Source organism: Myotis myotis, unplaced genomic scaffold, assembly GCF_014108235.1.
Source record: "Myotis myotis isolate mMyoMyo1 unplaced genomic scaffold, mMyoMyo1.p scaffold_m19_p_1, whole genome shotgun sequence".
Taxonomy (NCBI): Eukaryota; Metazoa; Chordata; class Mammalia; order Chiroptera; family Vespertilionidae; genus Myotis; species Myotis myotis.
Window position 1 is genome coordinate 132,426,297 of NW_023416313.1, and position 13,702 is coordinate 132,439,998.

At 50.2% G+C, this 13,702-nt stretch overlaps 1 protein-coding gene and 1 long non-coding RNA gene across 11 annotated transcripts in view; one reads left to right on the plus strand and one right to left on the minus strand.

Moving 5' to 3' along the window:
* SEPHS1 (selenophosphate synthetase 1) overlaps nt 1-5,766 on the minus strand; it is a 32,332-nt gene extending 26,566 nt beyond the window's left edge. For 6 of the 10 annotated variants that reach the window (XM_036352720.1, XM_036352715.1, XM_036352682.1 and 3 more), the window contains exons 1-2: nt 5,453-5,766; nt 2,069-2,338 (exon numbers count right to left, since the gene is read on the minus strand). In XM_036352720.1, the coding sequence (XP_036208613.1) occupies nt 2,069-2,261 (193 nt within the window). In that variant the 5' untranslated portion in view covers nt 2,262-2,338; nt 5,453-5,766. Of the gene's footprint in view, nt 1-2,068; nt 2,339-4,642; nt 5,110-5,452 lie in introns of those variants that run through there. The other 4 variants (XM_036352670.1, XM_036352676.1, XM_036352688.1 and 1 more) reach the window with 4 other exon arrangements.
* A 1,953-nt stretch (nt 5,767-7,719) lies between these two features.
* LOC118677558 lies at nt 7,720-11,410 on the plus strand. Its single transcript, XR_004974417.1, has 3 exons — nt 7,720-8,086; nt 9,149-9,279; nt 10,767-11,410. It is a non-coding gene; the product is annotated as an uncharacterized LOC118677558 (long non-coding RNA).
* The last annotated feature ends 2,292 nt before the right edge of the window (nt 11,411-13,702 follow it).

Genomic DNA, 13,702 nt, shown 5'->3' on the forward strand with positions numbered 1-13,702 from the left:
TATGATAATGGGTGAAAATAAGTGAAATAAAAACCTTATGTAAGGCCCTGGCTGGTTCTGCTCAGTGGAACCCAGACTGGAGGGTTCCGGGTTCGATTTCAGTCAAGGACACGAGCCCTGGTTATGGGCTCGAACCCCAGGGGAGGGGGGCGGGGGCGTGCACAGGGCAGCCGAATGATGGTTCTCTCTTGTCATTGATGTTTCTATCTCTCTCCCTCTCCCTTCCTCTCTGAAATCAATAAAAATATATCTAAAACACACACACACACACCAGACCTTAGGTAAGAAAGCTGATCAGCCCTGGCCATTGGGGCTCAGTTGACTGGATGGCCACAGTTTCATTCCTGGTGAGGGCACCTGCCCAGGTTGCATGCTTGATCCTCAGTAGGGGGTGTGCAAGAGGCAGCTGGTTGATGGGCTGCTCTCATATCAATATTTCTCTCTCCTCCTCCCCCCCCTCTCAAAATCAATAAAAATATTTAAAATGCAGGAAGAACACTGCAAATATCTCTCCTCAAGACTTCATTTTACTTGGCCTCTCAGCAGCTTTAAAAAATAAAATAAAAAAGAAAGCTGACCAAGCCCTAGCCGGTGTTTGTCAGTGGTTAGAGCAGCAGACTGCGGACTGAAGGGTCTCAGGTTTTATTCCAGTCAAGGGCAAGTATCTGGATTGTGATTGCCCCAGGGCAAGTGCCGGAGGCAACCCATAGATATGCCTCTTTCTCACATCCATGCTTCTCTTTCACTCTCTGAAAACCAATGGATGCCAAAACCGGTTTGGCTCAGTGGATAGAGCGTCGGCCTGCGGACTGAAAGGTCCCAGGTTCGATTCCGGTCAAGGGCATGTACCTGGGTTGCGGGCATATCCCTGGTGGGAGATGTGCAGGAGGCAGCTGATCGATGTTTCTCTCTCATCGATGTTTCTAACTCTCTATCTCTCTCCCTTCCTCTCTGTAAAAAATCAATAAAATATATTTAAAAAAAAAAAAAAAACCAATGGAAAGATATCCTCAGGGGAGGATTAACCAAAAAATAAAATAAATAAAAGAAAGCTGATCGAGTCACACACTCGAACTACAAAACATCCAGATTCCTAGAATATACGCCAAACATTTAAACGGCAAAGTGATCACAGTCTTGCATCATGTACTGACAAACCACACAACAAAAGCTAACAAACAATATCCCAATAACTCAGAATTTCTTTCTGAGACCTATGTTTGGGAAAAGGTAAACCACTGATGACATTGGGAATTCAGTAAAGAAAACAACATAGCTCTCAATTCCAGATGACATCTGGGGTCAAGTACAGATTCAGGCCTGTCTTCTCCCCTTCTGTGTCTGGGACAGGTTTCTTCTCCCTCCTGCCTGCAGGAACTTTTCAAGCAATGCATACTGTGGAGAAATATCCCAATTCCCCCCTCCCCCCCCAACGCAGTCAAAACTCTCAATTTACAATGATACTTAAGCACCTCCTTTCCTAAGGCAATGAAGAAAATGCAAGCATTTTAAGGGAAAGTGGGAAAATTTAGGATAAAGGCATAAAGGAGTTTCTGCTTAGTCCTCAGCTAACCAGAAAAATCAATTTAATAAAAAATGCTTTTACTGTAATATGTCTCAATCATGCACTTAATAGTTTATAAATGGTTAAGGCACATTTCTTGATGATTTTCAAGTACTTCCTCCTCCAAATAAATTATAATAATGTAAGTTACCATTGCTTCATCCTTTGAATCTTTCTTTTTTTTGTTTTAAAATATATTTTTATTAATTTCAGGGAGGAAGAGAGATAGATAGAAACATCGATAAGAGAGAATCATTGATTGGCGGCCTCCTGCATGTCCTTCTAGAGATCAAGCCCGCAACCTGGGCATGTGCCCATGTACAGAGTCAAACCCAGGACCCTTCAGTCTGCAGGCTGATGCTCTAGCCACTGAGCCAAACCAGCTTTCTTAGAATTTTTTTAAAGGCAACGTGGAAGGAGAGCTGTCTGGTTTTTTTACTCTGACTATATTGCAGCCAAGATGCTTTACTCAGAGAAATACCAGAGAAACAATGGTTCACATACCAAGCCTTGGCATAACTGCTCCCAGAAACTGCTCATCTTCTTGGAAGTGGTTTTCTTGTAAGGATTCCAGCAATTTCTGCAAGACATCTTGGGGCACTTTGCAGCCAGTGCCCTTCAGTTCAGTAAATCTTGTTAATCGGAAGCTCTTGTCCAATTCATAACTTTCCGGGTTAAAAGACTCCCGTGTAGACATGGCTCTTGGGCGTACACACCTCACAGCTGGGCTCCTCTCCTCCCTCTCTTAGTCCACTGGTTTCTTCACAGATACACCTGAGTATCATCAAAACACAAAGACACCATTAAAAGGTTTCTCACTAGTATCTGCCAAGAATCAAGTGAATACATGAAAGTGAAAAGTAAATGTGAAAAGGACTGAAATCAGTAAGACCGCTGGGAAATGATGATCAGAGGCTATAACAGTTCAGTCACAGTGAGGCATAAACCAATTTTTTTAAAGTGACTATACCATCACAAGCATTTCTCTCTATATAAAAGCCTAATATGCAAAGTGTCCCCTCGGGAGTTCGATTGCTTGCTATGATGGGCGCTGACCACCAGGGAGTGGTGTGGAATGAACAGAGGCCCAGGCTGGCAGACGCTAGGGACCCTACCTATGCAAATTTCATGCACTGGGCCTCTAGTCTTCTACATAAGATCTAATGTTTGTGGCTCTGAGGGGCAGCAAGACCCCCTCTGAAGAAGGAACTACGGGCCAGCTGGTTAACATGACACAGTGCCATCTTGAAAAGTCACAAATGCTTCTAGTGCAGGGGTGGGCAAACTTTTTGACTCGAGGGCCACAATGGGTTCTTAAACTGGACCAGAGGGCCGGAACAAAAGCATGAATGGAGTGTTTGTGTGAACTAATATAAATTCAAAGTAAACATCATTACATAAAAGGGTACGGTTTTTTTTTTTTTTTTTTTTTTTTTTAGTTTTATTCATTTCAAACGGGCAGGATCCGGCCCGTGGGCCGTAGTTTGCCCACGGCTGTTCTAGTGGGAAGCATTATGAGAAAACATCTAGTCACTTCATCTGTCAACCCAGAAGCACTGTGATTTAGAAATTAGATGTTCTGCTAAAGTGACTTTTCTGGAAAACTTTTCTGATATCTTTGCTATATCACATAGAAAATAAAGCACCTACTAAATACTTGGCAGGAAAAGGACACTGATGAAAAGGCAGTTGATGAAATTCTTCATGATGCTAAATTCAACTTTAGAAAACTGAGCCAGAAGTATACAACACGATCCAAAACTAATAGGTAGTCTCACTAAAGAACACAACTTGAAAAATGGAATGGCTGTTTAACACAAGGTTAAAGGGTGGCATAAAGTTTCAATGCAGTGCTAGTTCCTAGAAAGCAAACATCTGCTCAACACACTTGTACACACACATCATTGACAAAATATGCTACTGCATACTGTCACTGCAGAACTAAAATGATCACTTATGCTGTACTAAATCACTAGTACCTGGTACCACTGCAAGTTTCTGGAACACGCACTTCCGAGTTTGAAACCTTTGGGGCTACACCAAAAGCTCGCATGTGTTCTCAGAGTTTACAAACCTCCAGACTGATATTTTATTGGGCATAGAATTACAGACACCCAAAGTTACAGGGTCAGTTTCCCTTATAAAATAGATGATCAAGAACATAATTCCCATTTATTGAGTTTTCAACCCCCTGGGAAGGACATCACATTTAAATAAATCTCACCAAGCCCGAGTTTGGGCAGTAATCCAAACGGTCTTTACAAAAACATATCTGGGGTGAGCAAGAAGTGTGGTTTGAAAGCTACAACCGTGCAACTTTCCAAGAAAACAACCTGTCCAAAAGGAGGACGGCAGGAGAGCAAAAAGCAAGTGGCCAAGATGGAACTTTGAAGCCATTTGAGAGTTAGAAAAGTCCATCAGCACGTTGACTTGAAAGAGTCTGGAACAAAAACAAGTCCTTTCCTCTCAAAATGCTTCGCATTTAACACAGCGACAGGCCTACCAAGAACAACAAAAAAAACAACTCAAGAGGCATCCAGTTGTTTTCCTACTCTAATCCCTATTCAAAGAAAGAAAAAAAAAACAGGTGGGGAGAGGAATTTGGACTTTTGGGGACTACAGTTCCTTTAAAACATAATTTATACCTTGCAAGATTTTTAAAGTGGAAAAAGTCTAAGACACCAGAAGTCCCTAAGGCACTCAGGAGTTTTAAAGTTCCAAATGGCACTAGAGACACCAATCACAGTCACATCAGAACCTTAAAGAGATACATTCTCGTACTTTGGGGAAGGGCGTGGGGAAGGCGGGCTGCTTGGGAAAATAAGCAATAAGTGGAGGCGAGGGGGAGAGGGAATGTGCATATGTGCAAAGTAAGAGTCAACTCCAAGCACAGAGCCGCCAGTTTACACCTTTAAAACAATAACATGAAAAAAAAATAACATGAATATTTAAAGTAAGGTTAACTCTTTCCTTCCCGGGCCACGTTAACATTTCTTTGAACCAGATGGCGAGGCGGGCGGCACGGCTGAGGGACCACAGCCAGCGCGGGGAGAGGGTGCAGCCGCTGCCGATACCCACCTACCTCCGAGCCCCTAAGCCCAGGACACCAACAATGGAGGGGACGCGGCGACGTGGGCGCCGACCAGGCGCTCGCCGTGAAACACACATGGAAGCCGCCGGAGCACGGAACCCCGGGACACCTGGACTCTCAGGCTGTTGCTCTGAAAGGCCAGCCGGGCCCGGGCTCTTTGTGCGGCGCGGCGGGCTGGCCGCGGCCGGGGGAGGCAGCGCGGTGTCGCTGGCGGGGCCATGCCCGCACGCCCGTCCTCCCGACCGCGGCGACGGCGGGAAGCGCGCGCGGCCCACTGGCCACGGCGGGGCGAGCGAGGCGGGACCGCTGCCAGCTGGCCGGCCCGCGCCCGGCCGGGGCGCCCAGGTTCAGTCGGCAGCCGCAGGCCGGAGGGCGCACGCGGGGGGGCGGGGAGGCGCCGCGCCAGGGGACCGGCCTAGGTTCTCCCGCCGCGCGCGCGGGCCGCCGCCGCCGCCGCCGCCGCCGCCGCACAAAAATGTCGGCGGGCGAAAAAATTAACCCCTGCCTCGCCGCCGCCGCCCTCCCCCTCCACTCCTCCCCCGCCCTCTCTCCCTCCCTCCTTCCCCGGCCCCGCGCGGCGGCTGCGGCGGCGGCGCGGGCGGTGCTTCATTTTTAAAGCGGCCCCACCAAGCCCTGGCGCGGCCCCTCTGCAGGCAGCGCTCGCGCGCGCCGCCGTGCACGGCTCCCGACAGCCCGGGCGGCCCGGAGGGGGATCCGCACGGCCGCCCGGGGCCTGCGGACCAATATTCCCCTTTAAGCCTGGTGTCGCGCCCCCCCTCCCCGAGCCGGGCACTTACCGGTTCGCTTTGCGCCCTCCGCCTCCTCCCGAAAACGGGCCGCCGCCGCTCCCACAATGCACCGGGCGTGCCGAGCTCCCTTAAGCGTCGCCTGAATAAAAATGCCGCTCCCGGCGGCGGCGCGGAGGGCGGGAGAGTCCGGGCCGCGCTGGGCGCCGCGAAGGCTCGGCCCGGCTCCGCGGGCCCCTGCGGGGAACGGGGCAGCCGCGCTCCGCCGTGCGCCGCCCCAAGGGGCCTTTAAGGGCCGTCTACCTCCCTTTAAGAGGTGGCGGGCCGCGGCCGGAGCGGCTCCGTGGCTGCGTGCGGCCCGGGAAGGGGGCGGGGGCGCGGTGCAGGCCGGAGCGCGGCAATGATTGGTCTCGGGGGAGGGGTGGGGGGTTGCAGAGGCGAGGAGCGGTGGCATCCGTTGCATGATGCAAAGAGGATGGGTTTCAGAAGTTGCGACTTGCATTGGCAGCAGCCTTTGGCGCCCAGGCCACCGGCTTTTCCTCGCCCCGCAGAAAGGGCTCGGAATGTTTTCCAAATCCTGGCGGGGCTCCGCCGCGCGGCGCGGCGCGGGACGCTGGATCTCCTCCCCGCGCGCGCACGGCGCGTGGCGCTGGCAGACAATGACCGTGGAGACCATTTGAAAAAGAGTGGGAGCAGAGGAAAAGGCGCCTCTGCCAAGGCGGAGGGTTTACAATCACCCTCGGCGTGTGGATGACCAGCGACTTCGTCGGCTCTCCTATTGTTCAGCCTGGCTCGGGTGTTAGTATGAGCCTTAGTGAACATGTAAGCGTCCTGCAAAGTTTCTTGAACTTTTCAGGTGGTGGGAGGAAATCCGAGCTTAAGGTTCCCCAGTCATATTGTTTACTCCTCACACATCCGAGTAAACATGGCAGGCTAATGCTGTATGTGTTTGAACTGACAGCGATAGGAGAGCTGCAGCTTGTGAAGTTAACTTGTCCCGGTTTTCGACTTTCTACCGCATTGCTGACTAAAACCAAGCACAGTGGTTTCAGACTATATAGTGGAGGGCTTCCCTTAAAACCAAAAAGTGTGGACGACCAGACTTCCAGAGTAGTTGGTTCAGCATTTTCGAATGTATTTTGGGGCAGCAATGTTTAGGGTAACAGAAAGATGCTGATAGGTGCTTAGGTTGCCAGTCAGGTTTGTAGGCTATGCAGATGCCCTTTTCCTTCTTTATTTTTATATTTTTTCTTTATTGATTAAGGTATTACAGATGGATGCCCTTTTCATTCTTAAAATTGCTTTGACAATTACCCAGGATTTCCATCTAGGTGAGGATGCAGAAGTGATGCGGGTGTCAACATAGGAAACAGGCTCCTCTTTTTTGTGTCCTTTCTCTGGGTTCTTTGATGTGATTTGTAGGACTTGTGTATGAACGCATAACCCTGTGGTTGACAAACCTGGATCACCCGTGAAGTCTCAGATATACACAATCCCCAGGCACCATTCCAGAATCAGAGCAGGAGAATACAGGTATCTTTCTTTCCTGGTCCCCTCCCTTTTAAAATTGATTGTGTGAGGTATTGTGGGGTTTTAGTTTTGTTTGGCTTTTAGCAAAAATAAATTAAAAAATAAAATGCACAATCAAAAAAAAAAGTCACACTAGAAAAACAGGAATCTGGGATTAGGGAAGGTGCTGGCAACAGAGGTGATTAGGACTCTGTGAAGATGCATGTGTCATGCTGAGGAGTTCGGTTTTTAGGGCGCAGTCAGCAGATTTTGTCAGATTTGTATTTTACAGGTTTAGTTTATAAAAAGCCTGTGTCACATCTGGGAGGATGCCCTCTCCCGGAGGGAAAAATGGGGCCACATCCCTAATCAGGAGGTAATGGTACTTAGTAGTCAAGCATGGAGTCCCGGGTATTTGAACTGAAGCAGCAGGAATGCAGAAAAGGGAGGGGATTTGAAGGGATTTCATGTGTAGTTGGAGGATGGAGCATAAGATGACCCTTAGATTTCTATTTTTCGAAGACTGGGTGGTTATTGATGCTACTAATTGAAACAGGAACTGTTGGAAGGCAAACAAGTTTTGGAGGGAGTTCAGCTTTGGAAATGTTGTTTCAGGTGTCTGCTAGATAGTCTACCAGTGGTTGGCAAACTGCGGCTCGCGAGCCACATGCGGCTCTTTGGCCCCTTGTATGTGGCTCTTCCACAAAAATACCACGTGCGGGCGGGCACGTACAGTGCGATTGAAACTTCGTGGCCCATGCACAGAAGTCGGTATTTTGTGGAAGAGCCACACTCAAGGGGCCAAAGAGCCGCATGTGGCTCGAGAGCCGCAGTTTGCCTTGGCAACTGGTAAAACAAGGTTTGACTCTCGGGGTGGGGGTGTGCTCTGTATTTGAGATGCAAATGTAGGTACCATCAGCATGTAAATGTATTTGATGCCTGGAAAAAGGTGAGATTAACCAGTGGAGAGTTGGGGGAGGGGAGACTGTGAGAGACCTTGGATGGAACCCAGCGGAGATTTCACAAATGGAATAGCTGGACGAGCAGGAAGCTGGTCCCTGCTGAGTCAGAGGCTGGCATCCTCAGAACATGCTCATTCCTGCGAGCTTCTCTCCATCCTTGCCCCAGTCAGCCTTCAGGCCAACTGGACTTTTCTGGAAGCTCAAAAATCTTTAGGTACGTATTCCTAATGTTCATTATGCTCCCAAAGTCTATACCACACTTTACTGCCCTCAGTAGCAGATGCACCTCGAGAAGAAAATGGATGGTCTCAGAGGAAACCCTCCAGTTTTCCCACCCTGGCCCCAGCCCAGCCCTCTCTGGTCATCAGGGCCAGTGTCATGGGGGGAAGACCACCTCTAAGTCTGGTGCCTGCTGTGCTCCAGCAGCCACCGCTCCAACAATAGCTAACTTCTTGTGGACTTGCGATGCACCCCACAGTGTCTTATGAAGGTCAACTCAGAATCCTCCCAACAACCTCAGGATAAGATAAGATACTATTATATATTTTACTTTCCTGGTGGAGGGAACTAAGGCTTAGCCAGGGGTGGGCAAACTTTTTGACTCGAAGGCCACAATGGGTTCTTAAACTGGACCGGAGGGCCGGAACAAAAGCATGGATGGAGTGTTTGTGTGAACTAATACGTGTTAACACTGCTGCTGGTGAAGGAGCGGAGGGGAGAGCAAGAGAACCCTCCGCTCTTTCGGCTCCACGGGATAGAACAGCCGAATGGGCCGGATCCAGCCCGCGGGCCGTAGTTTGCCCACGGCTGGCTTAGACCGATTGAGTAACTTACCCAATGTTACCGTCTTACTTTGGGTCCCTCCAAGCACATCTTGAGATGAGGTTTTGGGGGAAGGGAGTGTATTTGGGAGGTGATCTCAGGAAGCACAAGTCAAGAAGTGGACAAAAGGAGATAGGGAGGGAGAAAGCCAGAAAGAAGGTAAATGAGTGGGTTTCTTCTGTGGGCAGCAGGGTTCAGTTGGCACCTCTGAAAAACTGCCAACTCTGCCCTCCTTTGATGGGCAGAATAACGCCACCACACTCCATCCCCTCCACCCCCCACCCCACCCCAAAGATGTCTATGTCCCAATTTCTGGAACCTGTGAACATGTTATGTTACAAAGTAAAGAGGAATTCAGGTTGCACGTGCAATTAAGTTTGCTAATTATTTAATTAAAAGAGATTATCCTAGAATATCTGGGAGGACCCAGTGTAATCACAAGGGTCCTTCTTAGTGAAAGATGGAGTCGAAAGAGAACCAGAGAGATCGTGGTGTGAGAAGGATTCAGCCCAATGTTGCTGGCTATGAAGATGGAATAAGGGGCCACAATCAGGGAAAACAGGAGTCTTCTGGAAGCTGGAAAAGGTAAGGAAACAAGATTTTCCTCTAGAGCAGTGGTTCTCAACCTTCCTAATGCCGCGACCCTTTAATACAGTTCCTCATGTTGTGGTGACCCCAATTTCATCGTTACAAATTGAACATAATTAAAGCATAGTGATTAATCACAAAAACAATATGTAATTATATATGTGTTTTCCGATAGTCTTAGGCAACCCCTTTTGACCCCCAGAGGGGTCATGACCCGCAGGTTGAGAACCGCTGCTCTAGAGCTTCCAGAAAGGAATGCACCTTGATCAAGGTGCTGCTGGCACCTTGATCTTACCTGAGTGAGATCCATGTCAGTCTTTGGGTTCACAAAACTGTCAGATTGTTGTGCCCAGATTTCAAAGTTCCCAAGACCCCCAGGGAGCCAGTCAGTCCTATGCAAAAGCAAAGAGTCCTTTTTAATGCAAGCCGGCTTGAGCTCCCCGTTCACCAGACCTGATGGGACAGGGGGTTTTAAAGGGGGGGTGGAGTGAGGGCAGGAGAGGGGACTGTGTGCCCCGCCGATTGGCCAGGCATGCACTTCCCTTGATTATTATTGGTTAGTCCAGAGAAATCCTGGGTGTAGCTAGCAGCGGCTTCCCCCGGCGAAGAAGCACATGGCTCTGTCCCAAAATGGAGGACCCAAGGCAAGATGGAGGGCGCAGTCCTCGCCCGGCTCCCACTGCTGCCGCTCGAACACGCCGCAAGGCAGGATGGCCCTCCCGCACAGCACCTGCGGCCGGCGGAACGGCCCAGCTCCGGAAGAGCAGCATCCGCTCGGAGCAGGCCTGGCCCACGGGGCCAGCGCACCACAGCACGGCGGCCTCCCCGGGCTAGGGCACGCGCCCCACTCCGCTGCCGCCGCTGCTGCACCGGGGCCGGGGGTCCACGCGGCCCGCCTGGACGCCCGGTCCGGGGGGCAGCGGGCGGGTGGCAGCCTGCGCTGGGCTCCCGCTGTGGGCCGGGGAGCCGATGCCTCATGGGGCCCGGCGGCCGGCCCACGCAGGCCCCCCTGACTGGGCCCCGAGGGCCGCATGGACCCCCCAGCCCCAGCACGGGCAAGCGGGGAGCCGACCACGGGGGAAGGGAGGAAAGAGACAGGCGGTGAGGCCTTCTGCTCCCACGACCTCCCCCGTGGTCGGTCGCCACCTGGCCCCACCCCTCAGCCCGCCGCCGCCACGCAGCCGGTCCGGACACTCGGACCCGCTCCGGGGAGGCCAGGCCTTACGGCGGGCGCGGAGGGATTTCAGAGCCCAGCGGCCAGACTCCTCCTCCCGCACTGCCCGGAGAGGCGGGCGGCGCGCCTTTCAAGATCATAAATGTGTGTTGTTTCAAACCACAGAGTTTGTGGTAATTTTTCACAGCAGCAATAGAAAACATATGCACTCCCTTAAAATCGTGCCACTGGCAGATAAGGAGGTGGAGGTGCTTATCCATTGACCCATCCTTCTGTGGCTAAGGATTGTTCCTGTCTTTCATGGGACTAGGGGAGACAGACTTCCTGGCCAGTGGAGCAGCCCTGAATACCAGAAGGCGGTGGATTGAAGTGGGATGCTGTCAGTGGGCTGGAAACGGTTCCCAAGCTTCAGGTGAACTCAGAGGTGGACCAGGCATCCATAGTGTCAACAGCCTCTGCCACAGCACCCAGCTGTAAGCAGCCAAGCCAGGATTTAAACTGGGCTGTGTCTGCTTGGAGCCCACGCGCCTAACCCAGAGGACTTCCCTGCAACACTTGAGTCCATTCAGTGTCCCTCTTTGTGAAATTCTCTGGGTTTGATGTTAGCTCTTTTCTCATTCTCCCTCAAACCTTTTTGGCTACATCTTATTCAGTTTTGATATGTCCTCTTTCCGTGTCTGACTCCTATCCACACACCCCAGCACTGATGTTCATCAGGTTGTCTTTGACTTTCTCATACTCTTCCTTCTGGAGCCATGCTGTCCAATAAATACGGTAAGCCAACCCCACAAGTGGCTATCAAATGCTTAGAATGTCAACTGAGATGTTCTCTCAGTGGAAAAAATGCACTGGATTATGAAGACTTGAAAAAAAAAGAAAAGAAAAATTATCTCAATAGCATTTATATTGATTCATCTTGAAATGTAGTATTTTAGATATGTTGGATTATATAAAACTAGAGGCCTGGTGCACAAAATTCGTGCACTGGGGGGTGGGGTTCCCTCATCCCAGCCTGCCCCTCAGTCCCAGGAGCCCTCAGTGGATGCCCTACTGACGGCCACCGTCTGGCAGCAGAGGCTCGGAGCAGGCATCCCGTGTGTGTGTGTGTGTGTGTGTGTGTGTGTGTGTGTTTTTGCTGGGGGCCTGCCCCCAGCCACACTGTGGAGGCTTGGAGCAGGCGCCCCTTTCTGTTGATCTCTCAGGTTCCTGGCCTCCACTGCGTGTTGTACTCTCCCTTGAGCTGTGGCCAGGGTGGGGTGCTGCCTACAGGCCGCGCTTTCCTGCTCTGGGATCGCCCCGGTGACCCAGGGGCAGGCCTTGCTGGGTGCTGTGTACAGGCCGCACTTTCCTGCTCAACAATTGCTGGATCGCCAGGGCACTCGGGGTCAGGCCCAGCTGGGTGCTGCCTGTGGGCAGCACTTTCCTGCTTTCTAATCGCCATGGGGTCCTGGCTGGGGGCGGAGCTTAGGCGGCGTGGGGCTTAGGCAGCACACGGGGGTCCTGGATGGGGGCGGGGATTAGGTGGCACACAGGGTCCGGCTGGGGGCGGGGCTTAGCACACCGGGGTCCTGGCTGGGGGCGGAGCTTAGGCGGCGTGGGGCTTAGGTGGCACACGGGGGTCCTGGCTGGGGGCGGAGCTTAGGTGGCGCAAAAGCGCCACCTAAGCCCCTCCACCCAGGGCTGCACACAGGGCCCGGATGGCGGCTCGCACTGTCCCGCCCTGCCTGCAGTATGCAAATTAGCTGCCATATTTTTTGGAGACTAATTTGCATATCGTGCTGATTAGCCGATGGGAGGTGTAGCGAAGGTACGGTCAATTACCATCTTTGACTATTATTAGATAGGATACATTATTGATTTCATCTATGTCTTTTTTTGTCATCTACATCTTTTTACCTTTTTTTTAACATGACCACTTGAACATTAACATGGTGGCTCACTGAATATTTCTACTGGGCAGCACTGCTCTGGAGACGCCCTGAGCCCCACACTCAGGCATTCAAGCACTTACATGAGTGTTCCACAAACACTTCAAATACAGCATGTTGCAGACCAAAATAATCATTTTCCTTTAAACCCTGCCCTGCTCTCCCAATCGACTTTCTCTCCATTTACTGTCCTGGAGCATAAACAGTTATCTGCTGTGCTGCCCATTCTAGAACCCTGGAGTTTGTCCCCAACTCCTTCCTTTTCCCAGTCATTACTATTAGTCAGTTCTATCTCCTGAATGTTTTTATATCCAGACCCTCCCCTCACTCCCACTGTTGCTGTCTTTGTTCATTATCTCATTGCTCACCTTGACTACTGTGCAAGTATCTTAGTTTGTGGTCTTATTTGTGTGACTTTTACTTATTTCCATTCAGTGCAAAGTGATTAACTGCCAAAATATATATCCAAGGCAAACCTGATGGTGTTCTTTGGCTGCTTAAAATCTTTACATGGCTTCCATTGCTTCCGATTCTGTTTCTCAAACTATGGTACTCATGGTTGCGCACAGGTGACTTTAGTGAGTACATGGAAGAACATTTTATTTTGATACTTATGTGTTCATTTCAACACAAATTATAAAGATATAACTAACATCTAAGACCTGTGATTTAATCAACAATATTCTGTAGGACAAAAAGTGAGTCAAAATTTTAAAGAAATAGTAGCACGGGCTAAAGTTATAGTATAGGTCAAGTAAATAAATTTCAGACTCCTTAATATGGTTTGAAAAAAATAAACTTTCATGATCCAGTTTCTACTTTTCCTCTCTGATTTAATCTCTAGAAAGTGCCCTCTTCCTAATCATTAGCCATGCAGCCATACTGAGCCACTTACAGATTTCCAGGCTCACCTTCTGTTTTTCTGCTTATCAGTTCTGCAAGTACAGTTCCTTTGCTTGTACCACTTTATCCCTCTTTCTAGCAAATTATAAGTAAACCTTTTCAAGATTCCAATCAAGAGTCTTCTCGTCAGCCTGGCTGGTGTGGTTCAGTGGTTGAGCATCGACTTATGAACCAGGCAGTTATGGTTTGATTCCCAGACAGGGCATATGCAGGCTTGATCCTGAGTATTGGGTGTGCAGGAAGCATCTGATCAATGATTCTCATCATTGATGTTTCTATCTCTCCCTCTCCCTTCCTCTCCAAAATCAATATATATCCTATATAATAAAAGGCTAATATGCAAATCGACCAAACGGTGGAACGACTGGTCGCTATGATGCGCACTGACCACCAGAAGGCAGACGCTCAATGCAGG